Here is an 18,499-nt window from a genome sequence, read left to right on the forward strand (position 1 = left end):
AGACGGGCATCAAACCACCAACCTTCTGATTAGTATGTGACCTGGTCTACCTTCTGAGCTACAGACCACACAAATATCTAATGTATATCTCATGCCTATTACAGGTTACATTTTAAATATAGTAGTTCTTAGGTGTCTCTCTGCATATGTCACTGCTTAGTATTGACTCTGACCCTTCATTGTACATTTTGGGTAACATGTGCGCCTGTTCCACACTGGACAAAAAAAACCCAGAACAGTTTAAAGAATGAAATTAGAGCCCAGTAAAGAATTACTAAGACAGCAAGAGACGAGATTTTTATGATGCTTTTATAAAACAAGGGAAACAAAAAGGTAATAAAGAGATTTTCAGCAGAAATAAATAGAGATAAAATGAGCCATCTGTAACACTTGAATTTGTGTACAAATAGAAAAATATCTTTCCTTGGTTTATGTTTGATTAAGGTTTATTCAGAAAAACCACATGTTTTGACTGAAACTGACTGAGAATTTAGTTCAGGCGTAAAGAAGCAAAGAAATAAAGTTTCACTTCAGGTGTGGAGTAGTGAAGCCTTTTATTTGCTCACACTGTTTTCTCCATGCTCACGCTGGTCTGAGTGGCGCTAGCGTTGGTGCATGTAGGAACGCTGTACTTGGCGAGGACAGATTTAAACTGCAGCAGCGTGGCGTCGGTTCGAACCCCCGTTGGATCAAAGTGAGTCCGACTCACTCTGAAGCCAGCTTCTGTCAGGTACTGAAGGAACTTGTTCAACCTGTGCACAGAACAAAGTATTTACAGCGAGGTGCACTCTGATCCTGACTAGTGTTTGGCCTGTTTTTGTACTTTGGTCATTAGTTTTCAAATTTGTGGCAAAGTCACCAAAATGTGAAAATACCTGAATTCTTGAGAGAGTTTGGTAAAGGTCACTCACTTGGGCATATTCATGCCACGAATGCTGTGGCGATGGATGCTGTAGTAGAATGGTGGGTGATCCAGAGCGGCATCAGACTTGAGCTTTTTCACAAAGTTCCCAGATTCATCTGCAATCTTCCTCTTTCCTATGGGAAAATTCAAAATTATACCTCAACAGAAAACTGGAAATGAAGAAGTCAAAAATCATTTTTATGTAACGTCATATATGTTATACTGAATATGTCTGAAATAATGCAGTAAAGGAAATTTTTAGGACAAAACTACAATAGTTTTTTTAATAGACGATGCCTGTAAAAAGTGTTCAAATTAAGACCAAGTAGTTAATTTATTCATCATGAATCTCTTTAATGCAGGAAAGGCTTGCACTGCCCTCTAGAGGACACATGCATGCTTAGAGTATGGCCGTCTGTGTACACAGTCTTTACTCCTTTCCCTTGTCTGCTGCAGGTTTTCACTCAGTTGTCCATGTGTGTGAAAATATTTCACACCAAGTAGGAGGCCTGAGTGAATAATGGAGGCTTAGAAAACTTTGACTCACCAGACTGATCAGCAGCACCCGACTCCTCTCCAGTGTTTAAGGTCTTAATGACAACGCCGCACTCCACTGCAGAAGAACAGAAGATCCTTTTAAGATTCAACCATGTCAACATCAGACCCATGTTACAGATGATAGATTGGTACCTTGGTTGGTGAGAGCAGACGGTCCGTGGACTAAAGACTTGAGGGTGTTGCACTCAGACTCATAGATCAGGGTTTTGACAAGCGGCTGGATATCATCCATGCTGTGCTTCACAGCTGCAGAAAGCATCCTTCTCAGAAAGCCTGTGTTAAATAGAGGACCAGACCTGCACATGCACACATACACAAACAGCTTGGTAAGTATTTGGACAATGACACTTTAACTCTTTGCTTGTGTACACAACTTCATAGGATTTTAAATGAAAGTCTTTAACAAAAGTTTGTAGCACCATTTACATTTTGTATTACCATCTGTGTGTATTATTGTAGGATCTACCTTACAAATAAACACTTTGAGGGAGCTGTTGTTGTGATATCAGCGATTTTTCATAAACAGCCCCCCACTTTCAGAGGCTCAAACGTAATTGGACTGACTAACAAAGTTTTAAATATAAGGAATGTAAAATGTAAACAAAGCATCCTTCAAACTAAAGAAGAGAGGAAGACGGAATTGGCAGCTCGCACATCTGAAAAGACGTGCAAGCGCAGTTTGGAAAAACATACAGGTTTTCGAGCAGCACATTCTCCCATCCAGATGATATCTTTTTCAGGGAATACCTTGCATATTTAGACTTTAGATGGGTTATTTAGTCTAATTAAGGAAGGCATTAGAGGAATAGAGAACTAGGGCCAGGATGAGCCACACAGTTTTAAAATAGTTCTTGATTGTTGGTTCTTGTGGTGATATCATGCTTTTATCTCTTTCTGGACTCTTTACAAGCTTGTTTTTATCATTAAATTATGCACCCAGTTTTTGTGGGTGTTAGATGCATCCTTCAATAACAAAAATGGTTTAAAGTATCAGGATTTTGGTAAAGCATTTCTTTCACTGGCCATTAAATAATTTAATTGCCACAAAAATGTTTTAAATTAAATGTTAGCACAAGGATAAGTGGAGGAGAATGGATGTTAACACCAAACTATTACAGCTACATGAGAACGCAGCAGTCTGTGACTGGTGTTGCTATGTGCAGTTTACCATAGAGGTCCCAGCTGCACTGCTGTTTTTCCAGGCAGACTTCCATGACAGTTGCAGGGTAATGTGTCTGAAACAAACAGGCATTAGAACACGATGATGAGGTAACTTCAGCATCTTATTAAAATTAAAATTATTTGCTACAGCTCACCAAATATGTGACAGATTCTTAAATTGCTTTAATGCTTCAATGCTTTAATGCTTCATGACGAGGCTCCGGTCCATTCGCACCAGAACCTCTCGCCATAAGAACAGTTTCTTCCCCTCTGCTGTTGGACACATGAACAATAACCATATGACTGTACCCGCCACTAACACATGACCCTACGCTGTGTCACTGCATCATTCTATGTTTGGCACTGATCACCACCTGCACTCATGTATATATCTTTCAACGTAGCACTCTTAATTCTTATTCTCATGTATATATCTCATGTATATCTCATGCACATATCTTTCCACGTAGCACTTTTAATTCTTATCCCTACTTTTATTTTTTTCCATGTCTATTTAAGTGCTATTTATGACAGCATGTTTGCACTGAAGCACCGCAGCAATTTCCTAATGTTGTAAACCTGCTCAACATTTGGCAATAAACCCCATTCTGATTCTGATTCTGATTCTGATTTAAAAGCTTGTAAATAATCCTCTACAGTATATGATTTTCAGCCACTCACCATCCACCATGTTTCCCTGTTTGAGGAACACTCTCTCCTCACACCACTGGCAGTGCATCAGTTTTCGTAACTTCTTGGCTGACTCATCAGCTTGCACAGGACCTCTGAGGACTCTCACGACCACCAGCACAAAATGCTCTAATGCCACCGCTAGCAGCACCTCAATGCCCTTGTTGCAGCGTGCTGCCGCTCTGCAGCAGATGGAAGTTAATCAGTATAAAAAGCTGATTTAATTCTGCATCACATCCCACATTAAAATAAAAACAGCCTACCGGGCGACAGTCGCCACGACCATTCGTGCTGCCAACTCCTTGTAGTATTCGGTACGTACAATGTGGCAGCCATAGTGACGCAGGGTGACGTTGGGTGACTTGGCATAAAGGGAGCTCGTGTCTGTGGATGTCACAGAGATGATGCCCAGGTTTCGGACGTTTCTGAAGGCAGCATCCAAGTAGTTCACTGCCGTACCGAATGGATCTAGGTGACTGAAACATTCATGAAATAGAAAGTAGAAATTTTTTAATGACATTCTGACAGAATTGGGACCTCCCATAAACCCATAACACAGACTGTATTTAGATTCATAACATGAAAACCCTACAAAGATGAAGCTATAGTCAAAGATTATATTGAAATAGGGTCATAACCACTTTGAAAGGGAACCTGTTGTTTTGAAACTGGACAAGATGAGAAATAAATGTTTCCAATTCAACTAAGAAACTAAGAGACACTTAAAACTTATGTAGTTGTTCATCACAAGTTAGACTCAACCTGAACGATCGCATTTTGACTAACTGGATCAAAATAAATGTCATGTTAAATGAAACTTGAAACTAGGGATTGAGTCTATAAACACTTCAGTTACAGTAACTGAGTAACTGAGGTTAACTTTTATGACTCAGCGTTACTAACTTGCCATGTAAAAGATACCCTGCACACTTACATGTAGTCAAAAGGTCGCAGGTGCATGATGACATTAGCATCCATTTTGACGACCTCAACAGTAGCAATGGGCACTCCTTCGACCTCATCGCTGGGCCCGTCAGACCCCCGGGGAACTCGCATGCCTCCGTCCACTCGGATGTTGTTTAGCTTGCAGTTCTCTTTGATCATTTTGACACATGTCTCACTGATATCTGTTATAGTAACTCTCACAGCATTAAGAAGATGCTTCGCCCACTGGAGGCCCATGATGCCTGAAAGGTGGCAAAGAAGAAATGTTGTGGAATTTCATTGCTGATTAGCTAATACTGCTGAGACATGATGTAAATTTACTTTCTGTGTCACTGCAAAGAACAAACAGCCTTCCAGCCTCTTAATAACTGATTTGAACTAAACTAAGCTTAATGAATAGAATTTTTATAGGAAAAATAAACAAGATTATGCTAAAATTTCTGTTATTTTATTGTTTGTTTGTTTTTTAAGGTTTTGGTTTGAACTCCTGACTAAAATGAAACTCTTCCGTGGAGTTCTGTACATTTCATACTCACCTGTGGCTCCAAAAGCATCCAGACACTCAACAGGGTTTCTCTCCTCGGCCAAAACAGCCAGCGAACAAAACACCAGCTGCCTGAAACAAAACCCCACAAATTCCACTTTAATTTCTCAACATCAGAGACATACTGGACATATTTTAACAAGAGCTCATCTCCACCTGTTGGGCTTCATCTTGCGATTGAAGTAGGTGTCACTCTTCTGCGGAGTGGTGTGGTTTGGGAGGAGCTGAACATTTGTTCCGAGTTCTTTCATGATTTCGTAGGCTTGACCTGACGGACCTGTTTGCACAATAAAGCAGACGGAGAGATCAGTTCTTTATCACTAATACCTTGTGATTTTGCAGAACAAAAACAGGACCTTTAACAGCTGTGTTGCATTTAAAACCCTGAAATTAAGCTGCAGACAGCTAAAATAAATAACAGACAATTTACATTCAAAAACAATTTGGAAAATTGACTCAATAAATAACTTTATAAGCCATTGGTCCCTGTGATGGCCAAACCCATGGCCAAAGTCGGTAACTCTTGTGTATTTTCATTTCTTTATTTAAACACAATAACACGCGTTGGTTTCCAATAAGTTTGTTGATTGGTTTGGATACATTTGTTCTATTTGTAAGCGCACACATTTAGTTTACTTATGCATTCATACCAGTTCATTTTGATTTTTGACTAACCATTTGTTTCTTTACTTCTTACTTGCTATGATCCAAAACCTGAGTTCATTTGTGTTTCTTTGACATTTTTTATGAGCTCAACATTTATGACTTTTGTAAATATAATTTTTGGGGGTTAAATAAATGAAAACCCTATTTTTCTAATAATTCCTGTGACGACTCCTGCTTTTTTTCAACTCGGTCCATCACAGTCCCCACCACAGTTTGTCCAGTTTTGTAGCCAATCATAGGCCCAGCTGTCTTAAACAGTCTATTCAGTTGGCAGTTGTGATGCTGCTTCCCCAGCAGACCACAGCAAAGTACACGGTGCTCACCACAACTGATAGAAAATCTCCAGCAATGTTCAGAGTGTGGATACCTAGGAACTCATATTCCTCTACCACATCAACATTCTACGCCAAGACAGACAAAAGCTGTGTAGCAATCGCTGCTTCTCTGATCTTATTCACACTGCGAGTTGGACAAAGTCTGATGTGTTCAAAGAGTAATGCTCAAGTAGTCAGCAATCCATGAGACGGTGGACATGTTTACTGAGATTTTCTTTCTTGGAGTGGGAGCAGGATTGCACTGGAGAAATCAAAGATGAAACTTTTACTATCTAGACCGAAGTAAGCTCTCTGCAGCATCGAGATGATTGTGCCAATATAGAATTATATTTGTGTCACAAATCACAAACAATCATAATCTGAGACATTAGTTGTGTTTATTTTTGAATGGTACTCCTGGTCCATCTCTGATTGTTTCTAAAATGTTAAAATTGTGTCCATTTCACTCATACTACAACGAACAGCCATTTTTTTTCCAACACCTCCCCCCAGATGTTTGATTGGATGGAGATCTTGGAAATCTCAAGGCCAAGACACAATCTTCATGTTGCTGAGATCTTTATTGAAGCATTTTTTGTGATATGGCAGGAGACATGGTTTTGCTGAGAGAGGCCACAGTCACCAGAGAACATGGTTATGATGCAGGGCCTGCCTCTGATAGATCACCGTCTTCCCAAAGTGCATTCTGCTTTGTTCTCTTATTTATTATTATTATACTCTTATTTAATTTATCTCTTTATTTTCAAATAGCTGTACAGCACTTTGTCTGAAAGCGCTTTATAAATAAAGTTATTATTATTATTATTATTATTACTACTACAAGTAAACATGACAGCTCATGGTCAACTTCTTCAAGTGGCCCTGGGTCCAGACCTGCCATAAAACACCTTTCATTTGGGAGATTTTCTGGAAGTCATAATATAAACTTCACTTCACCTCTGAGGGAACTTTTATGATTTTTATCAATACTGCAACTGTAAACGTCAGCTTAGCTCAGTGTTTCTTACTTGGCTCTTCAAACAGGACATCTGAGGTCCCGGAGTAGCTAGCCTCAGTCTCCCCTTTGTTTACGTGGCGTTTCAAGTGGCTAATCATGTCCGTCTTCCTGGCAATGGTAACAGAGCACACTACGCAGTGGTAGTGAGCGACGTGTCTCCCAGATGCCTACAGGGAAAGAATACAAACAACAAAGTGATAAAATATAAGCCCAGATCATTCTCTCACAAGAAAAAGGAATATGCAATATGCTGATAATATGAATTTAATGTTGCTGTAGTGTCCTGTATTGCCATATTCCGTATTTTCCGCACCATGAGGCGCACTTAACCCTTGTCCTCCCGATTTCCATACACCTGTGGTCCTCAGGGGTCAAAAACGACCCGATGTCATTTGAGTGTTTTTTCAAGTACAAGGAAAATTGTCAATCAATTCAGTGTTCACCTTAGTTTTACTTAAGATTAACATATTAACACAAAATTTACCTTTCATTTTGCAATTTAGGGCCACCAGACCTTGTTTACATAAAGTATTTGTATTTATTTATATTTGTATCTGTTTTTGAGCGAAAATAAAACGAAACAATAAAATATTTAAATGTTTAGATTATTTTGACTATCTGACTAACCACAGAGTGCTGTATGTTAAACTTTAGTGAGAATGTTTTTTTGAATCATTAAAATTTTTAAATGGCAGCACATAATCACACCTGTGGTCCTCAGGGGTCAAAAATGACCCCATATGGTTTGAAGTGGATTTTTCACCCACTCGCTAGCTTCCACCTAAACATGATATAGCCATGTTCTGACTGAGAGATTTCTGAAAGTATTAAAAGGTACAGCTCTGCCATCACTTCCAACATAAATGAAGACAGAAAACTAAACAGCAGTGACGTTTGTAGGGTTACTGAAGTTGGACTAGCTGGTATATATTGATTTGCTACATGATCGCTAGCGACACATCTATGTTAGCATAACATAAACAGTGAAGCTGGAGGATGATCGCTAACTTTTTTCCACTCAATAAAAGTTAACGTGAGGGTTCCTGATGGTTAGGGACAAATGCAATCGCATGGCAGGATGCTGTAAACGGACCAAAGTTCAGTCAGGAGAACAAATGAGATAATCCATCCACAATACGAGGTTAGTCATTAATATACTGCAACAACATGGGAATAGAGCAGCTGCCAGAGAATTCAACATTAATGAATCAATGGTACAGAAGTGGAGGAAGCAAGAAGAATGAGTTTAATAAAGTTTGACTTGTCTGACTGTTTTGTTTCGCTTAATGCGCCTTATGTATGAAAACAGACCCATTCATCAACAGTGTCGATGAATCAAAAACAGATACAAATATAAACCCGCCTTATGGTCTGAAAAATAGGGTACATAACCCAAAATTACTGTTTGTTATAGTATCATATCATCCCAACAGAGCAGTTTGCTCTCAGCTCCTAGTTTGGATTTGGAAGCCAGACATCCTCTCTACTTTTACGATTAGGCTTCAAACTTTCCTTTTTGATAAAGCATATAGTTAGGGCTGGATCAGGTGACCCCGAATCTTCCCTTAGCTGTGCTGCAACAGGCGAAGGCTGCTGGGGGATCCCCATGATGAGTATTTCTTCTTTCACTCACCTTTTTTGCTCACTGTGTGGTTATACACCACTCTGCATTTAATTATTATTCATCTCTGGCTCTCTTCCACAGAGTGTCTTTTGTCCTGTCCCCTCTCCCATTAGCGCCAACCGGTAGCAGCAGCTGGCCGCCCCTCCCTGAGTCTAGGTCTGCTGGAGGTTTCTTGCTGTTAAAACTTTTCCTTTTAAAAAAGTTTAAAAGTTTTTCCTTCTCACTATCACCAAGAGTTTGGTGGTCATTTGATTGTTGGGGTTTTCAACAACCACTGTATGAATAAAATTTCATTGAACTAAATACGTTAAGCATAAGGAAGGAGGCCGAGGACTAGTGAGCGTCAGAACCACTATTGAAGATGAAACAGCAAAAATCTGTAAGTACAACAAGAAGATGCCCACAATTGCTCATGTGCTTAATGAGGACCTCAGGCAGCAGAAAGAGCAGCAAAAACAGGAGTCCCCTGCATCGCATGCATCACCAGCAGATAGAAAATGTGTCTCATAGAACAAAAATCCTACCAACGCCTGGACAAAGCTTTGCTGACACACAGCACAGAGGCAGACGGCAATGTGCAATCTACTCTTACACACTGTAACGTTAAAGATCCATTTATTTTTTTCATTTCAGCACTTTAGCCCTGCACACTCAGGAAGTCTTAAAACTTGTTAATTGTTACCTGTATTTATGTTTATCTTATTAGCATTTTATTGTTTACAAAAACCTAAATGATGTGTGTATGTGTTTTGTGTCTCACATGATCTCCGCTGAGGCTGGGCTTAACATTTCTGCAGGGCAGGTGACAGATGCACATCCTGTAGCCTGTTCAAAGAAACAGTTTTCACATTTTGATACAGAAGAAGATCCCTGGAGTACAAACAGTGACCACACCCTTATCCAGGACAAATTTAAACACAAAATATGATCCAGCATCAGTCACACAGAAGAAACAACTCCTTGCTGCTGCAGATTTGAGTTGAAACCAGATGACTGCTGGTTATTGTTGTATGTGTGTCGATTTGTATTGTTCCTACCTTCAAACTCTGCATACACTTTCCAATGGAGGTTCTGCAGGTGTCGGCGGAGTTTGTGGCTGTAACAGGCCTTAAATTTCTCCTCAGGACACAGAGGACACGATTTCCGCCCAGCTTTTGAGCGAAAAAGGCAAAAATCAGCACAACACTAATCAACTGCTTTATTGATTAAAATAAATTGGTTGGTGTGTGACCTATTACATAACTGTATTTCAAATGTAAAAAATAAAATAAAATACAGGACTGAATCAATATTTGCTTTGTCCATAAATGTCTGAATGGTAAAAGCTGATACATCCTGATACAACGTCTGAAACTGTGAAAATTTTCAATCATGTAAAATCTGACACATCTGATCACATTTGACAGGACTCAAAAAAATTACTGCAGTAATTATTAGAGTATCAATAATTACTGATTCATTGTCAACTAACCTCTTAAACACATACTAATTTCAACCTTGTGCATTTACTATCAGTGTGCTTTGATGTGTAATTTAACCTCAAACCAATACTATCGGCTGATATTAACTATTTGCAAGCCCTATTAGTATCAATATTTAATATGGCCAATAAATGAACATTTTAAAATTAAACACCCTTCAACCATGTGTTGCTGTTTTTCCCAGGAAATGCCACTCTGTATATTCCCAGTTGGCAACACACGATGAGCTAACACCAGCAGAATTGAGCAAAGTGTAAATGATTAAATAAATAGCTCCACATAACTAATGTTAGGGAAATCTGTTTGTATATCATGTGTCTGAAAGAAAAAGAAACACAGCTAACATATCACAATATTGGATTTTTGAAATGACCAAATATCAGTATAACTCTAAAAATCCTCTATCGGTCGGGATCTAGAAGTAATGGTATTTGTTACTTGCTGTTTTGTTTGTCTCTCCTGTAGTTTGTGTTTTGTCCCATCTTTACTGGTCTCCCTATATTCTTATTTTTTTCATTTTACCCTCTGACCAGGATGTGCCTGAGCCTGGTTCTGCGAGAGGTCTCTTCCTGTTATAAGAGAATGTTTCCTTCCCACTTTCCCCAGGTACTTGTTTACAAGGGATCATGAGATCATTGAGGTGCACTCTACAGAAGTGTTTTTGCCTTTTTAAACTTAACAAGAATTGTTGCACATTTGTACAGCTGTTTGTATTTTCAGTTCAATATCTGTCAATTTAAATGCCTATCGTTGTCCCTTAAAGTTCACTAAAATGTATCACCCTGCACTATAAAAACAAAGAGTGATTAACAAGTATGAAATGGATTCCTTAAGAAATGATTGTCAAATACACACTGAAGGTGAGGGATTGTTATTGTGTCATTTAGCTACTTTATTGGTATTAGCTAAATAATTACATAATCAATAAGCTAACATACAGATGAGGACAATGAAAAGCTGTTCTTTTTTAAAACGATAATATTTCATAATACTCCCACCACAGTGTTTCTATTTGACGACAGTATTCTCTGAGTGTCAGCATTCTCTATAACCAAAGAGTCTAGAGCTCTTTCATCTCATCTGACCAAAGGACATATCCGTATAATCTGTCTCTAGGTTATCCTTAACATACTTCAGGCTGGCTTGAAGGCATCTCTTCTGCAGAAGTAAAGTTTTTCCCAACCTGCAACATAATGGTCCCTTCCTGTGCATAGTTGTTGTGAGTCTCCTCACTATAGTTCCCGGCTTGGCTATTATTGGTTATTCACTAGTGTCTTGGTAGTTTTACTGGAGTCTTTATACACATCTGTCACTATTCATTTTTTTATTTTTCACTTGCCTGTTCTTTACTGTGTGCCTCTCTTTGAATTTCTTCATTACTTTTCCCTCCAGTTCTTGACACTTGGAATATCTGTGATAACTTTGTATATCCATCGTTTTTTATTATTGTTTTTTCTTAAAGTATTTACTGTGTACTATAATAATAATTAATTCTAAGGAAAACTTTCTAAGGAAGTTTTGTAAGGAAAACTACTATGTTTAGAAATGCTATGTTGAAAATCTCACGGGGGGAGGGGGGGTATCAATTTTGTTCTAATATGTAATTAGAATATATGAGGAGAGCGAGGAGGCTCTTAAGGATTGTTTTGAGTCGACTGTGTGGGAGGTGATTTGTGATGACCACGCAGAGGACATCGACAGCCTTACTACATGCATTACTGACTATATAAACTTCTGTGTGGATAACACCGTACCTACCAGGACTGTACGGTGTTTCTCCAACAACAAACCTTGGATTACCCCAGAAATTAAAACCGTCCTCAAGCAGAAGAGGAGGGCCTTCAAATCCAGAGACAAAGAGGAGTTGAAAAGGGTGCAGAGAGAGCTGAGGGGACTGATAAGGAATGGGAAGGAGAGCTACAGGCAGAAGATGGAGAACCAGCTTCAACAAAACAACGTTGGTGAAGTCTGGAGAGGCCTCAGAACCATCTCGGGCCACAAACAGCAGAACTCTCTGCCTGGGAGGGATGTGAGATGGGCAAATGAACTGAATCATTTCTTCAACAGATTTGATTCAGCCATGAGGCAGTCTGCAACATCGGCTGCAGACTCACCCACCCCCACTGCTGCTGTTCCACCTCAGACACTTCACACCTCCTCTATTCACCCTGCTCACTCTCCCCCACCCCCAACTGCAGCATCCAATACACACTCAACACAAGGCTCCAGCCTGTCTCTCTCAACCACCCAGGTTAGGAGGGAACTGAGGAGGATTAATGGCAAGAAGGCAGCGGGTCCAGATGGCATCAGCTCGAGGGTCGTCAGGTCCTGCGCGGACCAACTGTGTGGGATGATGGAGCACCTCTTCAACCTGAGCCTGAGGTTGGGAAGAGTCCCACAGCTCTGGAAAACCTCCTGTGTTGTACCAGTGCCAAAGACTTCACGCCCCAAGGACCTCAACAGCTACAGGCCGGTGGCTCTGACATCCCACCTGATGAAGACCCTGGAGCGGTTGGTCCTGGCTCAGCTTCGGCGCCTAATAAGCTCATCACTGGACCCACTTCAGTTTGCCTACCAGCCTGGCATTGGAGCGGATGATGCCGTCATTCACCTCCTACATCGTTCCCTCGCTCACCTGGAGACCGCTGGAAGCACTGTGAGAATCATGTTCTTTGATTTCTCCAGTGCCTTCAACACCATTCTTCCCTCGGTTCTAAAGGACAAGCTGGAGAACTCTGGAGTGGACCATCACCTCACTACCTGGATCCTGGACTACCTCACCGACCGACCACAGTATGTGAGGACTCAGGGCTGTGTGTCGGACAGGGTCGTCTGCAGTACGGGGGCCCCACAGGGAACGGTTCTGGCTCCGTTCCTCTTCACCATCTACACTGCAGACTTCTCCCACAATTCCACCCAGTGCTTCCTGCAGAAGTTCTCTGATGACTCTGCAATAGTCGGCCTCATCACTGATGGGGACGACAAGGAGTACAGAGGTCTGACCCAAGACTTTGTGGACTGGTGCCAGCTGAACTACCTCCAGATCAACGCCAGTAAAACCAAGGAACTGGTGGTAGACTTCCGCAGGCACAAGCATTCTCCACTGCAACCACTGAACATCCAGGGTATGGACATTGAGGCTGTGGACAGCTACAGGTACCTTGGTGTTCATCTGAACAACAGACTGGACTGGACTCATAACTCAGACGCCCTCTACAGGAAAGGGCAGAGCAGGCTGTACCTGCTGCGGAGACTCAGGTCGTTTGGGGTGGAGGGCCCACTCCTGAAGACCTTCTATGACTCTGTTGTGGCTTCTGCTATCTTTTATGGTGTGGTCTGCTGGGGCGGCAGCATCTCTGCTGGGGACAGGAAGAGACTGAACAGGGTGATCCGAAGGGCCAGCTCTGTTCTAGGATGCCCTCTGGACCCAGTGGAGGTGGTGAGTGACAGGAGAACGGCGGCTAAGCTGTCATCCCTGATGGACAACATCTCCCACCCCATGCAGCAGACTGTGACAGCACTGAGCAGCTCCTTCAGTGGGAGACTGCGGCACCCACGGTGTGGGACGGAGAGATTTCGCAGGTCTTTCCTCCCCACTGCTGTCAGACTCCACAATAAAGACTTTAACTGATCAAGCACACACATCCATACATATGCAATAATACTAAGTGCAATAATCCTTTCTGTCATCGTTGTATTTTTACTCAGTTGTATATAGTATTTGTATTTGTATTCTATTTTTATCTTATTGTATATTTATTTTTATTTTATTCTACTGTATATAGTATTTTATTTTATTCTATTCTGTACAGTTGTGTACTGTATTTATTCTTATTGTATTCTAATTTTTGCCTCATAACTTTTGCACTGTCCACTTCCTGCTGTGACAAAACAAATTTCCCACGTGTGGGACTAATAAAGGTTATCTTATCTTATCTTATCTTATCTTATCTTATCTTATCTTATCTTATCTTATCTTATCTTAATTGTTCAATAACAAATCAACAAGTCTTTAAATCTGCCCGTCTGTCACTGACTGTCTAATAAAAACTAAAGAAATGAATTTACCACCACTGAGGTCAACCAGCATCTCAAGGCCCTCCAGTTTAGTTTGAATGGAGAGGTGTCTCTCTATTTGGAGAAAAACAGAACACTTGTTATATTATTACAAAGACCAGTTAAAGTTTAGTCATTATTGCTACCTGATTCAATTCTGATGAGCACAGGAATGCAGCTGTTATGCAAATCCTAACAAAAATCGAGTTGTATTTAATTACCAGCGGTTGTGATGGAGGGTTTGGCATCATCATCTGTGGCACTTTCACTCTTCAGTGTCTCCTCAGCAACAAATGGTCCATCGCCCCCATCCCCACCTTCAGAAATGAAGAGAGAGAAAAGAAAAATACTTCCTTAACTATTTTAAAGGAGTTCAATGGCTCAAAGTTTTAATTATTATTATTATTATTATTATTATCATCATCATCATTGGTAGTAGTAGTAGTATTATTATATTTACCTCTATGACCAACTTCTCCAAAACTAGACAACTAATACCAAATTAATCACTACAGGTCAGAGGAAAATGATGGAAATTCGATTTTATGATTTTATTTCAATAAAAATAAAAAATATTTGACATCGTTTCACAAAACCTGAGAACAATAAAGTTAAGGAGTTGCCACTGAAGTTTACTCCCCACTTAAATTTGAATGCACTTAAAGAAAAAAAAACAGCTCATTAAAAGAACATTTGGATTTTTCTCTACCACACACAACTGTTAAGTATGTCAGGCATAAGCATTTCAGATAAATGTCAGCAGAATACACTTTTTAAAAAAGTTACTAACAGACTTCTTTGAAGAGAAAGAAAAGCTTAACTTAAAAACAACATTAACAAGAACAAGAATAACATCACATCATGTTTCCAGACAGAGTTTCTTTATGTTTTACCCATTTGTGCTTCATCTGGCTTTATCTGTGGTTCTGATGCACGTTTAAGGAACAAGTGATCAACACGAGGCCCTCGCTAATCCTCTCAGACACTTGGGTTAGGCCTTTGTGAATCTTGAAACCCTTCTCCAATGTTATCCTTTTTCCAGGTATAAATGTAGGTATACAGTTTGTCCTTCAAGTGTTGTTGTTCCATCCACTGCCAAGCTTATCATTTTAGTCATTTCCATTTTTGTTTCATGGTTTAATGCCATGTGGTCCACAATTAAGTCTTCTTGCACTTCTTGTAGCCATAAATGGGTGGATCCAAACCACTATGTAGAGACTTGTCAAGACCCAAATACAGAGAACTGCAATAATGCAATCTAGAGGTGATGACGGCATGAATACGTTTTTCAATGTGTTTTGGGGGACGACAGGATTTTGCTTTGGTAATTTCATGTAATGGCGAAAACTAGTCAACTGCTTGTATAATTTAAAATAAATATTTAGAAACATTAAAGATTTCTAACAGTAGAAGAACAATAAGAAGGAAGTGGGCAAAGTGAACTCATCCATAGGGGTATTATTCTGAAGCCTTGTTTTCATTAAGGGTAAGAACATTTTGTGTTTACTGATCTTTGGCATCTTGTAGGCAGTTATATAGTAAAACTTAATTTGTTACAGAGTCAGCAAAAACAAGTCACTCACTATGTGCTCACAGCACAACAAAGACAGTGTTATTGTGGGGCTCAGTGTGAGGACTGAGCGAAATTTCAGGACAGAGCCGATGTTTTGGCACTGCAATAACAACTTGAGCCATCCACTTGAAGTGCAGATGACTCACTCGCCTGATAACGTAACTGGTTTAAATATTCTCCTCCTGAAAGTGAAACTCCATATTTCAGCCACAAAATTCCTCCTGTTCACAACTTTCAATCACAAAACTAACACTGGGACTCTTTAAAGCCATGAGCTTTTCAACTTCAAAAGGCAGCTTAGACATTTGTAAATATGGCCCTATAAAAGTTCCTCTATCTTTAAAATTCCAACCTTTGGAACAAAGGGATATTTGTCCACAGGCTGACCTCATTTATATGACTTCCATAAATCACTGATATGAGAACACGTGTTGGCAAATGTGCATCTTGTAGTCCATCTTCTGCCCATTGTAGTTTTAATCCATCTGTCCTTAACAATGTGACACCCAGCATTACATTTTTAAGGACAATAGTGTAAGGTCATTATAATTAACAACACAAGGCTCTTGTCTTTACCCAAGTTCTTAGCAATTCTCCTAGCCACCTTTCCTTTCCTTGAAAAGAGTTACAGTCGAAATGTGGAGATTACTCTTGTTGTTTCAGAACAAACTGCCACAATTGCGATACCCTCTGAGGGTCGAGGGTAAAGCAGCTGTAATCTAATCATCTTTTTGATGTTTTCCAAAAAAAACAAAATTTTGACTTTTATCTCAAAATAGAATTACAAGTCTGAAAATAGTCTGAAATATTTTTTTCTTAATATGACCCTAACACTCCTTCGTAAAATGCTGCCCTGCTTTTTTTTTTGTTAAATGTGAAACAGTGAATCTCAGGAAGCCAACATCTATCAGGTTAATATTTGACCAAATGACGAATGCTTACACTGGCAACATTAAAGCAAAGTTTTTCTGTCTTTAAGCATTTTTATCCAATAAAAGGTAGAAATAATGGAATTCTTTATCGTTACTGGAGTTATAGCAGAAACTGTTTTTATTGAAGGTTAAACTAAACTGTGGATGAATGCATCTGGACTCTTTGCTATCTGGGTCCATCAGTAAACTGTGTCTGATCAGTCTCTCTGCATTTCATCTTCACTTTCTCTCTCTTGCATTTTGACCTTTCAGGTTTCAGCTGAATCATTAGATCTAAAATCAAACGTAGAATTAGGATTCAAATTCATCTAATGAAAGTTCAAGCTGGCTAAATGATGAGTATGGATATTAAATTAAAATGATACATTTTGGATCTAACTCAGGATGAACTTACTCAGAGTTAGTTGACTGAACTTACTCTGATCAGCTGTTCTGGAGCAACCCGGAGTTGCCGATCATAAAGTTGACCAACTCATATTTTATTTTTAAGCTAAGGTTTGCTGGACATGCTTCCTAGAATAGGGCCCTGAATTTGGGTCCACAGATGAAATGTTCACAAACATCACCAATGAAAACCAAAACCAGTTAAGCTGGAACACCGGTTAAAATAAATGAACAGTTTAAGCGGTATGAAGTGAGCGGCTCTGCGGTCCTGTAGTGCAGCTCCGTGATGAGACCAGGTTAACTGAAAACGCAACTCAAACCACATTAAAATCAGCAGATGTTCAAAGCCAGCTGCGCTATCTCATGCAACAGGAAGCGATAGCGGAGTACTATTACCGCCTCCCTTTTTGTCGTTGATGTTGTTGACTATTAGGTCCTATGGCGGAGCTCCATGCTGAGGCCCTCGATTAGTTCCGCAGTTATAAACTCAAACTCCCGTTAAATAGGCTGCGTAGCATTAATAATGCCTGTAGTATGATTTATGCTGCATTGTATGTTTGCAAATTTAGCGACCAAACATGCAGGCGCTACAGTTTACCCACGTTTGTTATCGACGTCCTCCTGGTGTAGCTGAGCAGCGTCCGCCTCTTTAAGCTCCGCCATTACGAACTACAGCAGCACACACAGGAAATGTTCTATTCTACGTTCTTTACGTAGGGCGCGTTGTTTTAAACGCAATTTGACATTTTACGGAAGCGCATCGCATTCACGACAGAAGCGTGATTAATACACATTTTATAATCTAAAATGAGTTACTGTTGCAAATAAAATAATACCACACTCAGAATACCTGACAACGTGCTGAGGATAACCAGATACCTTCAGTGTCAAATTATGCAAGTAGCCTATAGAAAGTGAAGAAGAACTCTTACTGGTTCATTTCAATGATGTTGACAAAAAGAATTACAAGATCAGAATATTTGTAATTATGACATACCTAATTATAAGATAATGTCTCCAAACAGGTTTTCCGTTTTTGTTGCAATATTTTGTCATGGAATTTTATTATTAAACTGACTGTTAAAAAATGAAATGATTAATGTAATGGCTAAAGGAATGAACCACCCATTCATATGGCAAACCAGTTTTGAGACAATTCCTAATTTTCCTAAGCAAACATGTGATAAGCATGTAATTACTCCACAAAGAATGTAAGCTTTTACACAATGACTGCAATGACTTATACATTGCTTTTGCATTAGGGTCACTACTGAGAACAGGAAGGCTGCGCAGAGCGTAATTAACACTACCCAAAAAATCACTGGCTGCGCTCTGCCACCCCTGCAGGCCATCGCCAGCTCCTCCTGTCTTGCATCCCACCACCTGTTTGACCCGCTACACACTGGCTGACTCCTCAGGTCAATCAGGTCCCACACTTCCACAAACAGCTTCTTCCCCTATTCAGACTGTTATTGTGGATTAAAGTTTTGGCCTGTCTTAGCAATGCAAAGACCCAAGCATATAAGTATATATAATATATAAGTAAGCATATCAGTATCAAGGAGAAGGCGGCACTCATACCGCTTAGTAATATCATCATCATCCTTCCGGCAGACAAGGGTAGGTGCACAGTTTTGCTAAACCAGGAC

General features: G+C 39.9%; 1 protein-coding gene across 1 annotated transcript; it reads right to left on the reverse strand.

Moving 5' to 3' along the window:
* Positions 1–291: 291 nt before the first annotated feature.
* trmt1l (tRNA methyltransferase 1-like) lies at positions 292–17,514 on the reverse strand. The gene is made up of 16 exons (XM_085252356.1): positions 17,453–17,514; positions 14,183–14,278; positions 13,974–14,036; positions 9,462–9,575; positions 9,185–9,249; positions 6,811–6,967; positions 4,959–5,079; positions 4,795–4,874; positions 4,248–4,500; positions 3,577–3,789; positions 3,305–3,495; positions 2,631–2,697; positions 1,595–1,758; positions 1,452–1,517; positions 912–1,038; positions 292–752 (listed from the first exon to the last, which is right to left on the reverse strand). Exons 1-16 carry the CDS (start codon positions 17,511–17,513, stop codon positions 563–565), a joined length of 2,028 nt encoding a protein of 675 aa, XP_085108482.1. The 5' UTR covers position 17,514; the 3' UTR covers positions 292–562.
* Between the last annotated feature and the right edge of the window lie 985 nt (positions 17,515–18,499).

The sequence above is a fragment of the Mchenga conophoros genome, linkage group LG17, assembly GCF_057382185.1.
Source record: "Mchenga conophoros isolate Kocher_MC1m ecotype Shallow Benthic linkage group LG17, M_conophoros_male_GT1.1, whole genome shotgun sequence".
Lineage (NCBI taxonomy): Eukaryota > Metazoa > Chordata > Actinopteri > Cichliformes > Cichlidae > Mchenga > Mchenga conophoros.

Bases quoted from the DNA above. Each gene is read 5' to 3' on its own strand.
- trmt1l (XM_085252356.1), bottom strand. From the start codon at position 17,513: ATGGCGGAGCTTAAAGAGGCGGACGCTGCTCAGCTACACCAGGAGGAC. The intron at 14,279-17,452 runs GTGGGTAAACTG...TCATTTCTGAAG, and splicing joins GGAGGACGTCGATAACAAAC to GTGGGGATGGGGGCGATGGA. The intron at 6,968-9,184 runs GTGAGACACAAA...CTTTCCCTGTAG, and splicing joins CCAGCCTCAGCGGAGATCAT to GCATCTGGGAGACACGTCGC.